We start from the raw sequence: 24015 nt of genomic DNA, 5'->3' as shown, positions 1-24015 counted from the left end.
TTATCTGTGCAGAGCTGAGCTTGTCAGCTTTGCCCCACTACTGAAAACAACACGTACGAAGCAAATTGGTAGGGAATAAGGATTTTATTCTAAGATGTGAGCTGAAGCAATGAGCATATGAAGCAACGACCACTAGAAAACAAGTGAAAAACACATCAAATAATGGTATCGTATCAGTGCAGTCTGAATGCAGAAGTCCCAACTAGGTAAAATGCCAAAAGTATACAAAAAAAGTATACACAGAAGCTCTGAAAGTCACCTAAAGCAGTGTTTTTAATATCTAAGAAAATCTGTAAGCCAAGAAAACACTTCAAGTAGCAAAGAACACAAAAGTAAAAATGATCCATTGATCCGCTTGGCACTGTGGAGAAGGAACAGGATAATATATCCCAAAAAGAGTATGCATCTTTAAGATGTATATATTAAAGGTCCCTAGAACACAAGTCTGCTGCCAGACCAAGTACCATTTTTTTTTCTTCCTCATTTACAAAATCAAGTGAAGAATATTTGCTAATCATAGGGAAGATCATGTTCTGGAATAAAAACTCCAGCTGGTCTGATCTCCAGCATAACTCAAAGGAATATGTCACCAAGATACATACCCAGTAGACCTCTTCTCTTCATCTTTGAAATGGCATCATAGCTTAAGAGCTGTAAATTGCATGAAATTATAGTTCTGTAAAATTTTTCAAGAAAAGAAAGAAAGAAAGAAATATTTACTTGACTGTCTGTATGGGAGGCCAAAATCTGTTCTCCTTGAATTCCTCCTTGATATTGACTTCACTATCCATGGAGGAAAGCTCTGAGCACACAGGAAGCACAGAATTTGGCTCTGTACAATGCAGAAATGGTAGTTATTTTAAGTTGGCTCATGCATGAGATATGAAGAAAGGTGAGCAGTACCATTTTTCTGCCGTTTCTTTCAAGGCTCACCAACTTTRTTCTAATGCATATTATATATATATAATATATACATATATAAAATGCATGGTAGCTTGCAATAATTTTAAAAAGCAATTTATTTTTAAACATGCTCTTTGGTACTCTTGAATTTTGTTGGTTGATCTACTAAATCCACAGGTAATCTGAGTTATATTGTCACTTTTCATAACAAAGTACCATAAATTCACCACCTTCAAAACTGCTGTTATGGACCAATAACAGTGGCAGCAACAAAATCCATTGTAAGGAAAAATGTCAGTCAGGCCTTAAAAAAATATCTCTGAGGTGYATTGTTTTTAAAAAATACATGGAAATTTCTATACAAGAATATAGGCATAAAATGTCTACCACACTTATCAATCTAAATTTATAACCACTTACATGTATAGCTATTCTCGATAACCATCTACATTTGCAACCCATCTATAGTAGCTACAATTTCAGACTAGGAATATCACAAATTTATGTACCTTCCCTGAGATCAGTAATCCAAAATAAATAGCCCTGTAAATGTAACAGTGTAAACTATAAATTTAAGTCTTCGTTAAGAACCAGTCCTCAAAACCCAAGGAGAACATTAAGCATACGTAAACATAGCATTCATTTTGTCAGTTTTGAGTTATTCCCAGCAACAGTGGAATCTATGTGAGATGTGGCATCCGAACGTTGAAAACCCATCATGTGTATCATACAATATTGTTCTAGTTCACTTTCCTATCTTTGAACCCATGGTTCCCTGAACGCATCCAGCTGCGATTCAGACCTCCAAATTGCAGTCCAGATCTGCTCCTCCATTCTGCATAATCTTTACAGTGCCTTTAAAAACAATCATTCTGAGGATTTATTCTTGAATAGAGGAATGGCGAATAGATCTGTGATAATCTTCTGGACTAGTCACAAGTTCTGGTAAGTCATAGCCTCTCAGAAGATGTCCACTGTTTTGTTGAGCAAAGTAATACAGCTGCCTGGCAAACATTGGTTCAACCTTAAGAACAGACGAAATGTTAATCAGACATATGACAAAATTTCATGCTCTTCATATTAGTTATTATACGRCGCTTTTACATTAAGCACAAGATCGGACAAAACAATTCCGCTTGCCAGAATGGGAAAACAATTTCTTCACTAATCATTGTTTTATAAACAACAGGGCTTTCCTGTTATGATAACTGCTTTGCTTACTGCATAGATGCCTTATCTGCATGGCAGGTATTTAGCAGGACATGTATCAGTGACACAAACGATGTATTTGCAATCACACACCTTCAGCCAGTCCATAGGTGTGAGCTTTGGGGCTGCACACACCAGGCATGGCAATGGTCAACAGAATCACAGAATGAAGTCAGTCACATTCAAGTCAAGTCAGTCACATTCAAATAGCCAGAGCTTTGAAAGTCTAGCCTTTGCTCTCAAGAACTTCAACTTGAAATGCTGGAGCTCTCAGCTATGCTTAGACATGTTGCCAAACAACTGTCTTTTAAATTAGATGTCAGTATAACTCCAAAGTTACTCATTTCTATTCATTGACACTCTAAGAATTCTGTTCAGCCACTGACATCATCATTTGATCTAGCAYGGCCTTCGCTTTTGTCTACTTAAAAAACATTGTTACCTCTTGGAGCTTTGGGCACTGTATGTAAATATTTAAGCTGCATGCAAAAAATATCACCTGAAGCTCCACTTCAGCTTCAGGACTGAGAACATTTTGAGATTATTTTCCACAATCCTCTCTTCCCACTCAGCCAGCATCTCAGCATTAGGACGCGGGCACCATTTTGGAGGAATTATGCATATGCTATGGGTCCTCTTTCCAGAAAGGGATCACCCAGAAAGGCAACACTTTGTTGGAGCAGCTCTATCAATCCCCTTTACCTTCCTCACCTCAGCTTTCAGGGAGACAGCTGAGCATCTCACATCAGCCCACAGCAGAGCCCAGCCAAGCCAGGAGCTGCACTAGCCCAAGGAGAAGTTGAGCAGGTTGAGGAGCAACTGGTACAGGGAGAGTGCAAAGCTCCCCATAAGGTCATGGAGTTGCAGGCTCATGGAGATGCTGCCAGGACAGGAGGTGGAGGAATGGCTGGGAAGGCAGCRTTAGGAAAGAGGGCTAGAAAGTTGGAAAACTAAGAGGAGGATGGCACTGAGCTTAAGGAAAGAGAGAGGTTTAAAGCCCCCTTAAACAGCTGTTAGATACCCCAGGATGGATTTGAGAGTTTCCCATCTTACACTCAAGAGATTCAGAGGGCAACAAGCAGCAGTGTAGTAGTATGAAAGCCACACAGCTAAGAGAAAGCCAGGACTCGTGACAAGTRTCTGATTTAAACCCACACTATCCAGGTGCTTTAGAAAAATTAAAGCAGACATCAGTGTTCTTCTTAAGGATGCAGTAATCTAAATCCTGCCACTAACATGTGCATTATCACACTCTTATGGGTTGATGGGCCAATAGAGCCACTGTAGAAAGTACCTTGTCGCAGTCTTCATCATCACCCTCTCTCAGATAGCATCCTGAAACACTAGTTTTGAGTGTGTGCAAACTGCGGTCTTCTGGCTCGCTTGCTTGACAGCTACCTAAGGTGGAGCTGCATAGGCAGTCCTTGATTCACAGGGCAGGAAAGCTTTGGAGGCCTTGGAGAAGCAAGGTGATGTTGTGGAGCACCTCTAAAGGCAGCCCTGGTGAAAGCAGCACATCCTGCACTGACCTTGCAGCCCAAGGCACTGCTCTACAGGGCCTGTATCAATGATGATGTCCACCTCTCCCAGGGCACTTCTCAGCTCTAGGTCTCAAAAGGCTTTGCAAAAGAGGTTACTGATGGCACCTATGTCTTGCCTCAAGGGAAATGAGGTGGTCTGACCCTTCCAGGGCCAGCGGTCAGTCTTTGACAGATCTCTGAATTCACCTCCAGTTGTGATGGTGCTGGATTTTCAAGAATTTATCGCCTCCCCCACAACTTTACAGGAGAGAGGAAAGCCTGACTAGTAGATTCACAGCCCCCAAGAAATATGTTTCATTTAGCTAAGGCAGAAATCCTACTTACATGGGCTGTAATTAGTTTTCTCTGCCTCTGCGGATCTGGAAATTCCTCCCCAAAGCACAGAGCAACCTGGTATCTTGGCAGAGGACGTCCGTGATGAGCAAAAGCTTGCAGCTCTGGGGAGAGAGAAAAGACCGGTAAGAAAGTCCTTGTGGGTGGGTGAGCTCCAAGCAAAGGACCTTGGAGCACGGTGGGAGAAGGTAAAATGATTCCAGTGAAGCATTAGAGAGGTCAGGAGAAAGGCAAGGAATGAGAAGAAACTGCATTTGATGGCTTCCCACAGACAAGGAGAAGTAAGTTCTAACATGGCAGCTTTTCTGTTTGTCTTGCCTCACATGTGATTTCATATGCACAAGCTGGGATGTCTCCAAATGAATGTTTGTATTTAGCCTTGACATCAGAAACTTCCGGAACAGGGGACTTTGGGGGACTTTGGAAATGGACCCTATTGTGCTTCTCCTATGTGCATGTCCACTTTTCAAGGCTGATACTGTGATACTGCTTGTATATTGCTTTTTTGTTTGTTTGCTTGCAATCAGTACAGGTTAATAGGAGATGGCAGGGATATCATATTGATACATTATTGAAATGAGTCTAGATAGGCTACACTGTCTATCTTGCCAGGCCTCCAAAAAGGAAAAGGATTATTTCATTCATTTTCTAGACAGGCCTGTGCAAGGTTTTTGTCTCATCTGCTGCCACAGCCAAGTTTCCAGGCTGCACTCAATGACTGTCTTTGTTCCAAGTCCCGGCACCTCCTCCCATCTCCTCCGTATGCCTAATGCCACTTCTTGTTGTTACATCTACTTTTCTGCTACGGAGCCAGCATCAGTGGTAGCCTGGCCCCACTGAAGTGAACATGAATTTTACCACTGACTTAAGCAGAGGGGGAAAACCTTGGGCCATATGTGAGAAACTCCCGATATGCAACAGTAACAGTGAAACCACCAAGTATGTAGAACCAGAGACTCACAGTTCTGCCAGCCCTGCACTTGGCCTTAGCTAGACAGAGCCGTGCAGCCGCTACCATCACTGTTCCTAATGGGGACTCAGAAAGTGGTGGCTCAGAAAGGCAGATGGCCCTTACTTAAGCTGTGCAGCAAGCCAGGGCAAGAGCCCACATTTTCTGCTCTCCTGTACTCTCTTCACTAACTTGCACTCTTGCACGAAGGGAACACGTAGCTCAGATCATATTATTACCTCAATAGGCAAAGTGCTCCTCACAGTAGGTAGCTTGGAAGGTTTTTATAAGAGTGCTCCTCTTGGATCAAAATCACTGTGTTATATTTTAGAAACGGTATTTCTTTCATTCATTCATTCATTCATTCATTCATTCATTAAAACAAGACCCTAATATGATATCCCCTGTAAATTCCTCATTTTGTGAAGTCTTTTTACATAGCTGATTCATAGTTCATTTTAATTTATAACCCTGTTTGTGCTCATTGGAACAAGTGGCAAATGGAATTAATATTAAAATCAGTGTCTTAAAATGAAGTACCCTTGCTTCACAGGAAAACAAGAGTCTTTGAAATGGAGATGACAAATGCATCTTTTCCCAAAGTACCTGGCTGCCATTTCTAGTCCAGCTTTTGAGACCAAGGTGCGAATTCAATGGCCCTGGCTGGGGGCTACTGGCCTTTAGYGGGAGGGTCGACAACGACAAATTCACTTTAAACACAAGGTAAAGCACAGCTCTTTTCAGAGTCTCCTCACCAACAAAAAAAAAAAGGCCTTAAAATGCTGTGAACCTTGTAGAAGATTGTTAGGAGAGAAGAGCGATTTTAATGAGATYCTGCTTTCCTCAGTGCTGCTACAGGACAGGGAAAGACGATCCATCCAGGGCCAGTCCAGTTCCTGATACACTTGTCTCATTTGCTAATACGCTTGGCCCATTTCTCTCTTTCCCCCTAGTTCTGCTTAGCCTCAGCACTTCTCCAAATCCTGCATACCTGTGGGAGTGTTACATAGCCATCCTTAACATGGAAGTGGAAAACACTTCCCCACCTGCTGAGTGCTTAACGTCCACCTCACACTTCTTCCCAACCATCCACTTCTTGCTCTAGCTTCCTGCCCATGCCCAAGAGCCTCCCTGCTCCACCATACGGCTCCTMACACTCCTACCCAAACGGCTGCCCACCCTGGATCCCACCACCCATCTCCCTGCCAAGCCAGCCTTCCTCTACCTTTCATCTTCACGCTCCCAAATTTTCTTTCCATATCCTCCCACTCTTCACCCATCGTGATGTATGGCATTTATTACCAGAACTCCCCAAACATCTGTTCTCTGAGTTACTGCCATTTTAGTACAGGCTGCTTAAAACAGGGCCTGATTGCCCGGAGTGATGCCCATTCTGCATCGCTGGGTCGTGCTCTTCAGTAGGACTGCAATAACTGCAGCCCACAGCAGTTCTGCTTCTGCACTTGGTGGAAATCTGCTGTCTCTTCCCAAGGAAAGTCCACTTTCCTAATGAAGAAATCCCCAAACTTGTCGGGGATATCAGTATTTAAAATTAATCTGCAGATAGGATAAGCTCGTGACAAGTCATTTATAAACCTAGCTGAGCATCAGAATATGCAAAAGCTCAACTTTGCCCACACTGCAGACTATGACTGTAGCCACATGCTTGGCTTTGCACAGGCACTGGTGCATAAGTAATTTAGGAGGGAATAAGTAACTATTTAAGTTTATCTTTGGGGTTAGGCTGCTAAAAAGAGATCCATTCTGTGAACCGTTTGGAAGAACCCAGATTACATCTAAAAAAATTACCTGAGAAAAGGGAAAGGGATTTCCAAAACTATCATCACGGACAGAATTGTATGTCTTTAAATTAGCATATGATTGAAGCTTAACCCAATACCTTGACCTCAAATTCCCCTTTTTAACTGTCAATTCTCATATCCATAGGAGATTTTTCTTTAAATGCCTTTCTTGCTTGATCATTTTGCTAGGATGACACATCAGCCCTGGAATAAAAGAGTATGCTAAAGCTGTTGGTTTGAGTTTGACTTCTTATTTTGCATGGTATTATTTTCCTGAGAGACTCATGCCAGTGCAAAAAGGAACAAAGTGCATTTGCACTGCCCAGTCTTCCTCTGATTTCACCTGTTCCCACTAGCTTATCTGAGCKGACAGCTCATTGCTTCAAAGTGCTAGAAAGTGAGGTTGAGGTTTTACCCTCACAGGCTGAAAGGAAAAGACACAGTCTTGAAGCATGTRCCATTTCCCCGCTCTGTATCAGTGCTCAAAATTGTCCTATGGGTTTTTGGGGTCCCCAGGGGCATATCAGTTCCCTCCTGTCGGTTTTTGCAAGAGCACTGAGGATTATGTACAGAGAGCAGAGTTTGATGGAGCTATTAAAAAGTCAACTGCTTCCTTGCTTAGAAGTAGTAGTTTGGGGCAAAACACTGGCTTCTGCCAGTGGCTATGAAAAGAACACTCACATAAGCCAATATGGGGAGCGACTGTGTGTCATCTGCAAAAACGATACTGAAGCCACAGTCAGAATTACCTGCTAAAAACTGCTGGGTGTCGAAGAGCTTGCACGTTTGATCCCGCTCTAGCTTGTTGGGTCTGTCGCTGCAGAGCGCCAGGGGCCCRTCCCAGTAGATCCTGCTCTGACAGAGTCTCTTGGCGTACAGGCCGTCCGGAGCCATCCACAGAATTACTCCTCGCTCCAAGTGGTTCAGTAGCTTTTCTATGTTCTTCCTCTGGCCGTTATCCTCAGGGTAAGGGAAGATGACTTGCTCCAGGCTGCTGACCTCATAACTTTGGCCATGGGATATCCTACAGCCTTCGGGACTAGTTGTTGTTACTTCCTTTACCAGTATTTCACGGTAATACAAGCAGATGTGGAGCCGACAATCTGCAAGGAGGAAAAAAAAGAAATATTGACATACGTTAGTACAAATGTTTTACAGTATGAATATGTATTAAGGCCAAGAGACAAATTTGTGTGAGATTTCTGAGTCTCTGTAACTATTAGCAGCTATCACTGCTCAAGAGATACTCACGTTAGTAAAAATCATAACTAATCTAAATATTAAAATATTTGGGGCACAGTAACCTGAACATCCACTCACCTTTTTTTATGAAGGACTTTTTTATGAAGGACTACTGATATGGAAAGTCAGTAGTCCAACAAACTTCACATTTCCATTTAATAGAAAAAACACACATGAGAAAGAAGTCATTTGTCACATTTTCCAAGCTTACATCACAGCTAAACCCACCGCTTCACTGCACTTCCTCAGATTTAATCAGGAAGTAGCTGTGTCTCTCCCCAGATTTTTGCATAAAAGAGGCTTCTGCACAGGGGATTTGCAAACTTGCACTTGGCTGCCATGAAGGGAGCTACTGCTGGTTCCTGCTCAAGCATTGCCGTACCTGAAATCCCAAGGCTTGCTTTCAAACAGCCAAGCAGCCAACCCAATTAAGAGCTCACACCGCTACATGTAGAGACCCTGATTCAGGTTCTCCGGAACCCTGTTCAAGAATGTCTTGCTCCATGTTGCAGGCTTATCCATTACTAAATCAAAGGACATGCTCACGCACCTTTTTTTGGAGTTATTCAGAAAGTCACCTGCAAACCTGCCTGAGATTATTTCTTTTTTATTTTTTTCCTTTTTTATTTCTTTTTTATTTTTTTATTTTTATTTCTTTCATAAATAAATAAATAAAGCTGAGGAAAGCCACATGGTTTCAGCAGAAGCAGAGTCAGGTGCCTAGATAAGACCAGTCTTTTGGCGGCTTCTCCAAAATTTGCGCTAATATTTTCTGACTCCCCACAAAACTTCCAAACTCTTCCAAACTCTTTGATGATGGCTCATCAAAGCAACTTTGCATTAACRCCTTGATCCAGCAAAGCACTTGCATTAACAATAAGCACAGACCAAGTCCATATAAATGCTTGAATATCCTGAAGAACAGAAGATCAAAGTCCTGCATAAAACTGAATCATTAGAGAACTTTCTTTTTTTCTCTCTCTCTTTTTTTCTTTTTTTCTTCCTTTATAATGAAGGAGGAATGGTGCCAGGGCAAGTCGGAATTGGGAGAGTTTCACATAAAGCTCCCCAGGAATCCTGGGGAGTTGCACACCTTACCTGACAGTGCGAGGGCTTCACCAGACCTTATACTTGGCTCAATCGGGATGCCAGGAGTCTGGGACTCGGGAGGGGCACAAGCATAAAAGGTCCCTGTCACCTGACAACCTGTTTTCACAAACAAAAGTCAGTGACAAATTGCCTGCATTGTAAGAGAAAAGTATGGGCAAAGATCACAGCTATGCAAAAGCAAAGCTTTTTTTTAGTCTCACCAGAAACCCTCTTTCTTCCCCCTCTCCTTCCTAAAAAGGTCCTACTTCCCATTTTTCTAAATGTGCCAACTCTACAAATCTCTCTAAACGTCATCTGAATTGTCTTTTTATTTGGGTTTGTGTGAAATGCTCCTTTGGCGTTTCAGCACTCCCTCCAATACTCTTTCCCTGGCGAACAGGAATGTGCTACTTTATTACAGAAATAACCTACATTTTAACTAGACTGTAGTGCTCTTAAATTTGCTGGCATTAAATGAACCACTTAGTTTAAAGAATTTTATTAAAGACAGATAAAATAATAAAGCTGGAATTAATGCTGGTTAAAGATAGATAAAGAAATTGTCCAACAAGAGATTATTAGGGTTTTCTAACCAGGACTAGTATTAGATAGATGCCAGGGATGCCCACCAGCAAACAGATTATAACAGGGGCAATTGAAGTTTTTCTTTTTGTCAACACAAATTTCTGGAGGAAGATACCAGTGACCTGCAGACAAGCACACACAGCCTTTCCTGATGACAGATGCCAAGGGTTGGAGCTACATGGATCCAAAGTCTCAGCATCTCTTGACAATCCTGACAGCCCAGTGAGAAACCCGATACCAGCTACTAATAACAGCCTCCAAACTCAGCAGAGCACCCAAACTTGTGCTTATCTGCTGCAGAGGATGCTCCTCAGGGCAGAACGCATTCAGCTCAGGAGCTCAATGATCAGCAATGATTCAGCAACAGTCCCAATGGACTCCCAGCAAAAACTGCCAAGTATTTACTTTTTAGTAGATTTGCAGAAACAGAAGTTTATTTCTGTCCCCCAAACCACTAGAGAATTGTCTTCTGAAGACTTAATGTGAGTCTCTCCTCATTTCACACCCTCTTCTGACCTCCTGAACTAGCTTCTTCTGCTCCTCCCAAAGCAAAGATCTGCCTACTGAGGTGAGTTATTCTGCAAGTGTCTATGACACACGGGAGTTATTTGACTATGATACTCGGCCTCAGCAAAGAAGATYTGGGTTCATCTTCCAGTCTTTCTACAGACTTGCCCTATGTGAGACCTTTGTGGTTGTATTTCCCATAAAGTTACTGATTGTGCTTCTTTTTCTTTCACATTTACCCCTTGCAGATTTTARCACTGCCAATTTTCACATGATTCAGGATGTTTCCTAAGGATACGGAACTTGTAGAGTTTTGATTACTTAGACTTTACAGTGCAAGATCGGTGGGTAAGGGAACATCCTTTTATTCTGGTTGTCCTGCACCAGCACCGAGAGAAACTCAATCCATGACAAGTTATTCTATCACCACAGTACTAGAATAAAAGCAATAATTGCTGCTTTCCTATTAGGAGAAGGACATCATTTTAACCCACAAAGTTGGAGGAAAAACCTTCATAARCATGCACCTCATAGGATCTTCAGTTGGAAAGCCAAGCTAAAGACCACATATTCCCATGCTATTTTTTGTGGTGGTGGGTTCTTTCTTATTGCTCCAGGCTTTTAAGATAGCTGAKCTTCTCTGTGAGCTGACTAGATAGGTACTTGATAGGTATCTTGATACCTTGACACCTAGGTATCAAGGTGTATACCTCGATAATAAAACAGAGCCATATCTGTTAATCCCAATCAAAGCTACGCAAAAGAAACATGCAATCAACCTGTGTTCTTCCAGGGTGACCAAATCACTGTCTCCTTGAGCCAAGATGAGCTACTGACCCTAAACAGGATTGTCTTACCATTTTCACAACCAGGCCCTTGCCAGTGATGGCTGCGAGCTGCGAAAGGTATGCTGGCACACTGGTAGGGAATGTCGGGATGCGGCTGCTCCGGGGCAAAGTCTCTCCAGTTCCGCTCATGGGGCCCCATGTAGTTTTGTACCTATTCAATTTAACAAGATATTCTTTTATTTGGCAGTCGTCGAAACTGATGCCATGGGTTGCATCAGCTTTCACATTTCTGCTCTTTGGTGTCATTCGCGCTGCCAAAGCTCRCGGAGCAGCAGCATTGCACAGGCCACATGGATGGCACTTTGCCACCACCACCAGTGAGGCTTTCAAGTGAACTTCTCCCCGCTAGTGTAAATAATAAGCAGGRTAGAATAACAAAAGGCAGTCAAAGCACTGCTGGGAAATGTCTGCTCGGAAGAGCAGTGCTTCGCTGGGTGCTTGCATTGTGGTGTCAACAGGGTGGCAGGGCACTAATTTCTACCACTGAGCAGAAAAGAGCTGTTGCTCTGGATTAAACAAAACCAAGGGAAATCAGCTGCCCCGTGGCCTCAGATGGCATTAGAAAAATTGCTTCCCAATTTCTCAGTCTTTATAATAAAGTGCCTTCCCAGACAGAACTAAAGAGAGCCATCCAAGCAAAGCAACACATACCACACAGTACAAAAATGCAGCTGCTCAATGCGCAAGCACAATGTAAAATACATAATTAATGCCATACCTGAGATGRTAGTGAAGTGTAAGGAGAAGGTATTGGGAAGGGGTGATTCATCATTAATGGCTGTTCCTCCATGCTCATTTGTTTTGCACCTATAGACACCACACAGAGGAAAATCAATGATGTCAACTACATCTTTAGGTACCCTGAGCCCATCCTCTAACAAACACAGGACTCAAACACCTTCCAGCAGCCCAAGCGAGGCAGCCCTCCTGTCCCAGGCAGCTCAGGGAAGCTGCCTGTCCCCCCAAGCCTCCTCGTGTGGGAAATGCCCCTCAGTTGCACCCCAGAGTGCTCTGATGCCCTCCCCAGACCCTGCCGAGCCTTTGCCTCCCGCAAGCCCCTGTAGCAACACTGCATTACCACCATCCTCAGCCTTTGTGCTGGAGACCTGGCCCCGGCTCTTCCCACAGCAGCACTGTGCTGCCTGGCTCAGAACACCTCTGCTCTTCCCCTTAATCCAGCTCCAGATCCATTTTTATTTTTCTCCCTCTCCCTTGAGCCATTTTCTTAGCCTGGGCCTCTGTCTACAGACCGTTGGAAGGAAGGCGCCAGGTAAGAGAGCAATTCTTGCGGTGACTTTCACAAAGAGCCTTTTACAAAGGGCTCCCTTGCAGCACCCTGACTCAAACACTGACTGTCCTCCCACGGATGGAGCCTCTTATTTTAGTCATCAGAATAAGATGTACTTGAGCCCTGCACTTGGGCTCCTTGTATTCACCACAGCACGCACTTAGCACACATAAAAAGGCTGCATGGCCATTCCAGAAAAGCACGCTTCAGTCCTCACGTGCTTACAGCGAGCCAAATATTCACACTCTGTTACACRGGGAATTTGAGTCATTTTACCTTTTTTAGCTCCTTCTGGCACTATTCTGTATACTTTATAGGGATCTGAGATGTCCAGCTGGCTTCTCTCCACTAGTTCTTCAAAGTCATTGCTCTTGTTCAAAGCACACCTTAATCTTGTCTTCCAGGTAGGGGGATCTGGTTTATCAATGCCCTCTCTGAACTTCCCCTTAAAAAGAGCCCAAGCCTGGAAACATTTCAGATAATCAAAAGAGAAAGGGGGAAAAAAAAGAAGAAATCAAACTACAAGGTACAAGATCACATTGCTTTTAACAATGCATAACAAAGCATATATAGATATATATGTGTGTGTGTGTGTGTGTGTGTGTGTGTGTGTGTGTGTGTGTGTTTATATATATGCATGAATTTACTCCCTACAGACTTAGACTAAGGAAAAAGCAACATTAGGAATGTGTTAAGGAACACAGTGAGGAAAAATAGCTTTGCAGGCTCAAGAAAAGGGAGAAAATGATATAAAGTTGATTCGGAAATAGACGCGCTGCAGCCCCATGAGCATTTAGCTCCACACGAGGGAACAGGGAAGGGAAGCGCGGTCTCACCCAGCACACCYAGACCACAGAGGGGCACAGGGGCACAGACGGGGTTCGGGACAGGCAGCTGGGGGCAGTGGGGCAGCGAGCTTGCTGGCGTGGAGGGGATGGCGAGGAGCGAGCGCAGCGCGTGGCGGCTGAGCCCTACCTTGAAGAGAGCAGCATCCTCCTCGCGGTTGTAGTCCTGCTTGCCCGCGTGCTTCCAGGGGATGCGGAAGATGCTCTTCTCATCGTTTTCCCACACCAGCCCCGGGTACTTGCCGCTGTCGATCTGGTCGATCAGCCACTGGCGGAGCTTCCCGTTGCCGCAGCTCACCGAGTTCATCCCGCACTCGGCCGGCTCCAAGTTCATGCCACTCGCCTGGCGGGTCGGGACGGCGGGGGGATTCACAGCRCTTCCCTGCGTCCGCCTCTCTGCACACAGCCAAGCAGCAGCTCTCCAGRGACTGCAGGGACAGGGGTAGGACGAGGAGAGAGGAAAACCCACAGATCAGRCAGCCGCCGGAGCCCGCCCCGTGCAGAGCCCCATGGGCAGCGCAGTGCTCGGCGCTGCACACACGGCCCCAGGCAGGGCTGCAGGGGCCTGTGGAGCACAACGTGGCCCCTCACACCCTGCCCGGGCACCACGCAGGCTTTTGTAGACTTTCCTCCCCATCCCGATACGATTTTGCACRAGTACACTGAGTACACACCAGTTCTCAGCACAGAGTGGCTTAAGACACAGCCCTCCTGACCTACTCTAAGTTCAGCTGAGATTATGCTCTTCTAACCAAAAACAAAAAAAAGCATAAAAATGAAGTTGCACATGACAATGCACATTATATACAGACRCATGCGTGCAGCTTGGAGAGCCTCACACACATTTACAATTTACATAGTATCTAACTGTAACTTTGAAACACCTTTTTTCAAGCTCATTTAAGAATGACACATTGGGACACATGATATCCTATACATATCTACTTCTCCAACTGCTCCCAACGTATAATAACATTCCAATCTATACATTGCAAGTATCTAAAAGTGGAAATACACCAACTTATGGAGTCTGGCATAAGAACACCGTCCCCAGAGACAGGCAAATTTGCACCTGGAGTCCTGGAGTTCTTGCTCCAGGAGAAGTGCACACGCTTGCCCCGAGCAGCGACGCTCCGCAAAGTGGTGGGCGCTCACTGGAAAGGTCCTAAGCGAGGAAACCATGATGGGGAGCTGGAGTAAAGCTTGCACTTGTACACCCAAAAGCCAGGGGTGGGGAGCACTCCAACTACATCTAGCAAAAAAAGTGAGTCCTCGTGCCCAGTCCTTAACTCTGTGCACAGGGAGACCTTCGGAGCCCCTGGTTAGACAGGAGCACTCGCGTGCTCCGCTCCCCTGGSTCCCCTCTCAGGGGACAGCTCCCAACACAGCCGCAAACCTGCTTCAGTGAGTCCCCACTGGGCAAGATGAGCCGGAGGGGCTGCCAAATCCTCAGCCCGGCAAGCACAGCCTGAAACAGCAGCCCACGGCGTCCTGACAAGCCCCCCATGAGCCTCGGAGAGCCGCAAGGGGCAAACGAGGTGGGGATTCAAAATATATATATAGAGAGAGAGAAATAGCAAGAATAAATGAATAAATAAAATCGATCACCAGCTCCAGGGAGACGCCAGCTGGAGGGGAAGCGAGGTGAGACCCCCACGCCCCCAATCCACCCGTTCCCCCCGGCCCGGCGGGTCCCACCGCGGCTGCCCTCGGGGGCGACCGGGCCCAGTGGATCCCGTTGGGTCCCGTTGGGTCCCGTTGGGTGCCGGTGCTGCGCTTACCTGTGCGCGGGCTCGGGCGGGCTGGGGCCGCCAGCTCCCGGGCGGGCGGCGGGCGGCGGGCAGCGGGCTCGGGCGCAGCGCGACTGGCGCCGTGGGGCGCGGGGAAGTTTCTTTATATGACGGAGGGTTGCGGGCCCGGGCGGGGGGGCGGCGGGGCGGGCCCGGCCCGGAGGTGGAGCCCGCGCAGGGGAGCGGGGACTTCGCGAGGTGGAAAACATCTGAGGCAGTGACACATGCCCATTACTGGTAAACACACGCCGCGGGGAGCGGGGGGGCGCGCAGACGGCGCCCTCCGCGCGCCCGCGATGCCGCCTTTTTAATTTTTTTTTTCTTTATACAGACACCAGTGTATATAAATAGCGCGGGGGAAACTCCTACCTATGGTAGCCAGGCGGCTTTTACTGTAAAAGACCCGGCTAGCTACACCCACCACAAACGCCCTAGACGGGCAGCATCCGCTCCGCATCCCAGGCCGGGCGGCGAGCGGGGCCGCGGCCGCCTCCGCCCGCGGGGCAGCCAGCCCCGACGGGGCCGAGCCCGAGCCCGAGCCCGAGCCCGAGCCGCAGCCTCCGCCGGCCGCGGGGCCCACAGGGTCCCAGCGGGGGTCGGGAACAGAGCCCCCGTCCTGGCCGCATCCGCACCCAGGGGCAGCGGTGACCCCCGTGCGCAGAGCAGAGGCGCCCGCGCCCTGGGTGCTCAATCCGGAGCAAGGTGCCGCCTGGCACGGAAAGCTCCTTCGGTGCCTTGCAGGGCTCCGGCGCTTGTTTYACGCTCCCGTTGTCCTGCCTTAGCSTTTCCACGGCTCATCGGCACCCTTTCTGCTGCCGTGTGGCATGGGACCCAACGCAGTCCCCGCGCACCRTGCGGGGCACCCGCGCGCGGCTTCTTAGGGTGTTAATTGCAAATCTTCAACGCCATCTTCTGAAATTAAAATGCAATTATCCCCACGTTTTGAGGGGGAAGTGAGAGGTACAGGCGTTTTTCGATATTCGGTTTATAACATACTCTATCCTCTAGAAAAAAAAGAATTGGTGGTGCCTGTCAGAATTTTTTTTTCAGTCACAAGTTAAGGCGCCTTTACCACTAAAACACGTCATGGAGATTGGAGGTGACCGCCATCGTAAAACAAGAGCAACCACAGCTTTAGCCATAGGCATCTGAATCTTTTTTCCAAAATTCAAGGTAGGGCTCCAAAAAGCAAGACTGGGCGCTGCTCAGGGCTCCAGCTGCAATTTCTTCAAATATGAAAATGCACCAGTATGTCCATTACTGAAAAACAAATGCTTCTAATGCAAATTTTGCAAATTTTCAGACAGGGAATTCTGCACCAGCGTGRAACATGCAGATTTGATCTGTGTTAGATCAAATTCAGGATAAAATTAACAGCTTTCTCAAATTCTGGAAGCTATTTTGGAAAAAAAAATCTGCTTGCCCAATGAATTCCATGTATAACTAGAGAGGTAAGTGAGTTATAAATTCAGAAATCTTTAAGGGAAGAAGAAAACAGAACAGTTAAAAAAAGACAGCACATGTATGGGAAATTATCTGGTTGAGTGGTTTGTACCGTCTCAGTGCAAAAAGAACCCGATAGAGAACTCTCCTCACTCGCCTAAATTCTTAGAGTGGGTGCTTGGAGCTAGACTCCTGTGCGCATAACTAGCTTTTACAAATAAGATTATTTTATGAGAAAAAATGGGCTAAATCTCATTAGCTCTTCCAGCTTCGTTACTCAGGATTTCTGTCACCAGCCACTTCCACGGAGATAGCCAAAAAAATCTAGTCTTCCCCCCCCCATTTTCAGCGTGCAAAGCAGAGCACTCTGGCACTCTGATCCAGAACACAACTGCGCTATCTGCATTTAATGTGGCAGTGGTGCACGGGTAGACGTTCATGGTGAACTTGTTACATATGGCAAGAAACCTATTCCTCCCTAGATGGTCCGGCTCATGGTCTGAGCATGTTACAGCACCTCACAATGTGTTCTTCTTTCCTAGTGATTTTCACACCCTACTAAGTGCCTAACTCAACCTGTCAAACCCTACCCAAAAGCCCCATTTGTCTTCATGGAAGTTTTCTGTGTCAATACCTGAATTTAAGCCCCCCTTTTTTCTTTCTTTTTTTTTTTTTTTTTTTTTTTTTTTTTTCTGAAAAYGCTGCTGCTTAACCACTAGGCCCCTTGTTTTTCACGCTCTTAAGGTCACACTGACTAAAGACATACCAGGAAAAATGACTGTTTCTTCTCAAAAATTGCTCTCAAATGTTTAAGAGATAGAAAGCTGAGTTCTGCTTTCACCAAAAACCTCTGAAGTTCCATCTGACTCGCGTGGCAATTGCACCCAAGGCCAAAAAAATAACAAAGACCAAAGCTCAGACTTTCCCTTTGCCCCTGGAAGGGAGMAAAAATCTCTCCTCTGCCTTTTTGCCCAGCAGCCAGTTCATCCAAGTGGGAACACAATGTGGTTGCACAGAGACAGGGCTTCAGGGCCCGGGATCCAGTGAAGGTCCTATTGAAGCCCTTGATAAATGGCTTGGGCAGATGCATTTTCAGGAGTGAATTAAGCTCCTCTCCATGGTGGTGAGAAGCCCACAGCTGCCTGTCTGCATCTTCAGGTGCCCCCAAACTTCCTTCCTGAGATGGAGATTTTTGAAAGGCTTAGTAACTTTTATTGGCGTCAGTTTCCATAAGGTACTTTCTTCCCTTAGAAATCCTCAAAAATCCCTTTCTGTGCAYCTGTGAGATGATGCCTTCAACTACCCAAAGCAGCTGCAAACTTCAGACCAAAAGCACCAGCGCTATTGATCTTTCAAAGGCCACATTTGAAGAAACAAAGTTGGGACACATTGCTGAAGAAGCAAATCACCAGGCAGCCATTCTTACAATGCAGAGAGACCTCCAGGATAGGTATCAACAGAGTTCAAAGACACACTGGAAATCTGGGGACAGATTACTGATTACTCAGGTTTACACCAGAAATGCACTTGCTCTTTAACGTAGGGTTTAACACTAGTCTTAACAACCCAATTTTAACCACCCCTTGTTGTGGTGGCTTCTTGTGTCATAGGCATTCTCCTCTCATTTTTGGAAGGATACATGCAGTTTCTCCCTCTAAAATCATGAAATAGTCTTATTTTAAGATAGATCTTCCATAATTACATGGTCATTTTAGGCCACTAAGTAAATCATTGAAAAGTCTCACAGTCCATTTGTAATTATTTCTGGTGGATTTAGTGCATGTTTTCTTTCCTTTTCACATACCTTTCCTCCTCCTCATAACCAAAAATATTTCAAATCACCTTTCATAAGAACATCTTTGTATCTCCATATATCAGTTCATATCTAATACTAAAACAGCCTTTCTCTGTACATAGTAGCACCTGAGACATTCTGCATTTTTCCCCTGAAGAGAACAGTGGACTTCCCCCAATACCTGCACACCTGATATCCGGACTTCCTCCTTCACTACAGATTGATGTGCTCATCTATTGACATGGGATTGAAGGTGCAAAGTAAATTTCCCTGCTCTGTGCTTCTTTCTAGTGCTTGGTCACCAGGCCAAGAGCACACCTCCTTGTTGAAACCTTCCCTTGAAAAGCCAACAACAAAATTCACGTGGATTTTCCACTCTTTGGGGCATCCAGTTTGAACCTCAGGCTGCTTGGGTTATTGGCTTTGTTATGATAATGTGTTCTTTATAAAATGGACACTCATGCACTAGTCTTCTTCTTGACACTAGGAAATGAAAAGCTTCATCTCCATAAACTATCACTGTYCCTTCAACCTCTGCCAGCTAAGACCAGATTGCTCAGATCCTATTTATGATCCTATATGCTCAGATCAGATTGCTGATCAGATGATGATCAGATCAGATTGCTCAGACTGCTCAGATCCTATATGCTGAAGATTGTTTTGATAATAATAAAATCACTACAATCATGTCTAATGACACCTCTTCATTATTATTTTACATTTTTTTCTGAAAATCAATACTATTTCCATATTCTCTTTGTATTGCTTTTTTTTTCTGCTTGCTTTTCTTATTCTTTTCTATATTTTCAAAAACCCTTTGTTATTATCAGACCATTATTTGACCTCTTCCCACCAGTACCACAATAACATTCACATTTTTTTCAAGTGCTACATTGAATTTCTGATTTAGGATCCGAGAGGTTACAACTAAGCTTTTGGCTGACTTAACAGCTCATTGGTGAACCAGTTCTGATGCTTTCTGATGCTTTCTGACATTTTCCACTCTATCTGAGAAAGAAGATCAAGTACCATTTTGCAGAATATATCTACAATAAATTTTTGAAATGTGCAATTTGTGAGATATTGGTTAAAATGCCATAATATATGCCAAATTGACTTTTTAGGGCTCAGCCTGCACTTCTTGAGAAGTMACATAGCATCTCTATATCACTACCTGTAAGTCAACAATATGAACAAGACATGGTGAAGCTTTCTGAAAAAAATGTAGTTGCATTTGCACTGAATACTTGAACCTAGCGATTTCACCAAGGTAAGGAAATGAAAATATATGAATGAGTGCTGCAGCTAATCAAATCATCCAACATTGCAACTTAAGAAAGTATTGTAGGAAATGCTTGGTGAACAAGCAAGGAATGGAACTTACTGTAGGTCAAAGTAGAATTTAAAGTGCTATTGTTTACTCTAGGATGTTTTRCTCTAGAATGGCATCATTTTCCCACACTTTTTTCTTCTTTAACTTTATTTCCAAATAAAATGTTGTACTCCCTCCTCATGTCTGCAGAGCAGTTCAAAATATGATAGTCCAGTCAGCAAACAGGATTTATTCATCCAATTGTTTAGCTGCAGAAAAAAATATGCAAGTAGGCTCTAGGAGGCACTTGAGCAAATACAAGTGAGGAAAGTGTTGTTGTGTTCACTTAATGAAGTGTTTATCTAGCTTTGTAAAACACTTACTAAGATAATTGCAGAGGTCTTTTATGCTTCTCACTGTAGCAAATTTTAAGAGCATCAGACCTGCTGGAAATGAAGCAATCTGAACAGTAAAACCTTGACTTTGATTATCCACATTTTTATTAGTAATATTAATATTATTATTTCATCTGATAATAATGTAGTCGTCTGGTGGCTGAGACAGCCAATTTGACACTTGCTGTTACTCTCCCAGCCATCAGAAACCAGTAATATATTTGTGTGTGACAATACCCCTGTGATCCCAGGCTGGAAGTTTCAAGCCACTTGCAAGGCACAGCATGATGGCCACAAGGAGACATTTCTGTAGTATGACAGTGCCTTTTTTGAGGAGATTCAGGAGATGAGGCAAGAAAAGAACAGCCTCTTCTAGCTGCACTCAGTAGTCTATGTATCACACCGGTGATTCCTGTGTCTCTAAACTCATACCATAATCCGTCAAAATTATGTTTAAGTCAATGATCCCTGAAAATTTCTAAGAAAATTATGCATCACTGAAACTCCCAAATAGCTAGAGCTTGGTGGAGATGGTTTCTCAGATACTTCCTCATAAGCAATACCATCTGCAGCTTTGATTTTACCAGGAGATATTCCGGGGTTGGCTTTTTCACTTGGTTTTGCTTTTTGAAGAATACCCACATTTTGTCTAGAAAGACGCTTTCAGTTCACAGATAGTCATTGCATATGTGATGATATTTAGTATCAGTGCCCAAGCAGCTGATGTGCCAATGGCCTTCACCTCTCCCCCTCCTCCCATGCTCAGTTCTGCAGGGATCTCTTCAAGTTGAGCATCGTGCCACCTATTCAACGAACACGGCCACTCACCCACTACTGAAAGGAAATCTCTGTTCCTGTCTACTTTCTCTCTTCTTCTGGTCTTGCTTGCTGGTATTATGTTGAAGAAACCAAAAACTTCCAGTTCTGTGTAAAGTGGAAATGCTCAACTTTCTGAAACCTTCAAATTGCTACCAGTCACCGTTTCCATTCTATAAACTGTTTTCTATTAAATGATAGTATGTACCCATATCAATCCCTTGTTTTTAAAAGTTCGCTCCCAAAACAAAGGCTTTGGAGGGGTATGTTCTCCTGATGAAGTCTGGGGAGGTCTTGTGGCCCTTATATAAAATCAGAAGGATGAACATAATGGATTTCTGCAAGAATTTGAATTAAACCATAAATTAAAAATCATAACAAGGAAAGTAGGGGTAGAAATAAGCCAAAACATTTTCCTGTCTAGTTTAAAAGAAATAAACGTCAATTTTTTTTTTTTTTTTTAGAAAAAGGAATATTTTCTCCAGAGCCAGCATCTGTTGTTTGGAGGTAGACGGCAGTGTGGAAACAGTCCTGCTGTCCCCAACGGATGGTCAATTTGCCACTGCTGCCCGCAAAAGGTTCCTCCACACAAGTGCAACCCCACGACAGCCAGTGCCAAAACCGCTGCGTGTGGGGCACCAGCCCCAGCTGCTGGGGAGCCCCAAAGGCTCAGCCAGTGGCTCTGGAGACAGAACCAAGAGCAGAATTGGCTCCCACAYCCGGCTAGAGATCGCTGTCTCCAGCCTCTTCCTCCAGTAGGGAGCAAGCAAGGAGATGGGAGCAAATGGCCAGGGGCTTGTGGAGCACACGTCCAGCTGGTCAAGAGTCCAGGATTGAATAGCACCCCATCTAGGAGGCTTTGGGGCACATCATCATCACTCAGTGCCCTGGAAAAACAAGGATAAACACTAAGCATTCTTGCTTCGACCAATCTTTGCCTGCTTTCATGACCGCATCTGGTAAGAATTGTTTCTCTGTTCATCTGTATCTAACTTCAAACCCACATCATTTCCTGGGTTGGTTCAAAAGATCAGCTTGGTTTTGTGCGTTTCTGCATTGAGGTTCCACCTCAAAGAGCCTGAGCTGAAAGACATTAAATTAAATCAGAAAATGACTTGGAGAGGGAAAGGACCAGSGTGGTGCAATAAGATAAGAAAATATGGGGAGAAAGACAAACACTGAACATTAAAAACAATCCACAAGGCTTGTATACTACGTGTACAATGTAGTCCACTCTGCTCCCACTACCTATTGCATTTTCCTATTTGGTAGAAAAATGACTGTCATGAGTTTTCTGTTCTTTTGAATTGAACCACCTTTGCAAAAGAAGAATTCATATGATAGGAAAAGGCTGGAAAAAATGAGGAGGGAAGTTTCACAAAAACATAGTTCCTGCTGCTACTGAGGTTTCCTGCTTTAAAGAAACTGGGAGGTTTCCCTCTTGTCTGCAGCCTTTCTGTGGTGGAAATCACAGAGCAGCACGCTCTTCCCTTTGGAAGGAAATGCTTCAGAGATGATAGGGATAGTATGCCCTGTGCATTTAAAACTTGACTTTGTTTCATCCTGTCATGATTAATGAGGGGTAAATCCTCAACCCTGACTTGCTGAGCAGATGCTGATGAGGTGCAGATGTCTATGAGAAGGTGATGGTGCTAGTAGTCTAGTAGCTTGTATTACCTTCTTCTTTTTGATAGGCAAAAGAGGAACTTGCAGTCTCAAAGAAAGAATATTCATGCAAGGAGAGGTATAAGTTAACTTATTTAGAGAAAAAAAAATCCAGTTATCCACTCCATTTCCTTGGGCATCAGAATAAACATGTTGCTTGTGTTTTTCTGTTGACTCTGTTCATTTCCATCAGCACAATGCAAGAGTCTGGCTATGTTCTTTAGGGAGATATGCAAGACCAAAATGAATGTAAAGTGATATTACGCTTCGAAAAGAAGCGATGGAACTATATTACATGTACAGAAGATTGTTTTAAAAAGGAAACAAGTCTTTGTAAATGAAGATTTATGTGTAGAGCAGAATGTGAGGTGGTAGGCACTTCCAGTCAGAATTTCCTCTACTGTCAGTGCTCAGTCTGGCAAACACACAAATCAGCAAGTGCCTTCTGAATGCTCTCAGTAGCACATAACACCTACACTGGTGGCAACACGTGACACAATCAAGCTTCAGGTTACAGCCGGGTGAACCACCAAGATCCTCAGTGGTTTCACCTCTAGCGATGAGATGCCAGGGCAGCCCAGCCTGCTGTGGCAAGCCAGCCTGTGGCAGGAGCCCTGGCAGGAGAAGGGAAGTGTCCTCCCTGAGCCAATGGTGACTGTTGGGCTCGCAGTTCCCCTGGCCGGGTGCCTTTCTAAGTGACAGGGAGTAAAAGGATGGAGAGAGCCAAACTGCAAAGTTTTGCTCAATTGCTTGGAATCACCTTTCCTTTCAAGGATGTCACTAACTTTCTGTCTCATGTAGCTTTAGCATGGGTTTTCCCTACCACAGAACATGGTGGAAGAGGCGATGTAATCATCACTGCCCTTCAGGCATCGTCATCCTCAGCTCCCCCAAACGATATCCCAGGCTCTATCTCCCACCTGGGCACAGGGCTGAGTGGAGCAAGTAGGGCGCTCACCTTGCACCAACAAGGCAAAGGCGGGAGGCAGAAAGGCGCTCCAAAGRGCAGGCACCTGCGTGCAAGGAGCATTTCCCGCTCAAATACTGTGAAGGGGCATGGAGGGAGCTTGGCTGCGTCGCTGCCTTTGGCGAGTCTGGCCTGCCAGGTTCACAGCGCCATATTTCTGAAGGTCCTGAGAACCTCTGCAACGGGGTGAGTGCTTGGTCCCTTTGGGAAACAGGGAGAGATGTCATCAGAATTCAGCAGGAAATTTCACGATGCCGCGGCCACTTTGAAAAGTAGACTCCTGCTCTTGGAAAGGAATCTATGAACAGTAGATATGCTGAAGAGTAGTGACAATATGTTATTATTTCTCCTACCAATAAGTTATTAATTCTCCTCCCAACTTTCTTCACTCCAGATCACAGCTGCTCCCGTGTCTGCCCACAAGGCTGGGCCAAGGCAATGCTGCAGCTGCGAGTCATGGCAGCCTTTCCACTAGACCAGCGCTCYGCACTTGGGGAAGACACTAGACCAGAACCAGAAGAAAATCTTACATTAGACAGCAGGTGTTAGTCTGTGTAACTGCTGCCGAGGAGGATTGGAAAAGACTGTACGAGTGCAAGTGTGCAGGCCTGTCTGCGTACGGAAGATTTCTAGTATTTGTTTTTGAACAGGTTTTAAATGCCAAGGGGGGATTTGCAAAGGTAGGAAGGGA

The 24015-nt window shown here is 44.9% G+C and overlaps 1 protein-coding gene across 1 annotated transcript; it reads right to left on the bottom strand.

The window, feature by feature from the left end:
- Window positions 1–1728: 1728 nt before the first annotated feature.
- IRF4 (interferon regulatory factor 4) lies at window positions 1729–15140 on the bottom strand. Its single transcript, XM_026039736.1, has 9 exons — window positions 14923–15140; window positions 13272–13569; window positions 12573–12759; window positions 11727–11815; window positions 11018–11159; window positions 9078–9185; window positions 7487–7840; window positions 3978–4090; window positions 1729–1927 (listed from the first exon to the last, which is right to left on the bottom strand). Exons 1-9 carry the CDS (start codon window positions 15138–15140, stop codon window positions 1784–1786), a joined length of 1653 nt encoding a protein of 550 aa, XP_025895521.1. The 3' UTR covers window positions 1729–1783.
- Window positions 15141–24015: the final 8875 nt, after the last annotated feature.

This window comes from Nothoprocta perdicaria, unplaced genomic scaffold (assembly GCF_003342845.1).
Source record: "Nothoprocta perdicaria isolate Ctin4 unplaced genomic scaffold, notPer1 scaffold_24, whole genome shotgun sequence".
Lineage (NCBI taxonomy): Eukaryota > Metazoa > Chordata > Aves > Tinamiformes > Tinamidae > Nothoprocta > Nothoprocta perdicaria.
Note: the sequence above shows the minus strand (reverse complement) of the source record. Positions and strands in the feature narration are given on the sequence as shown.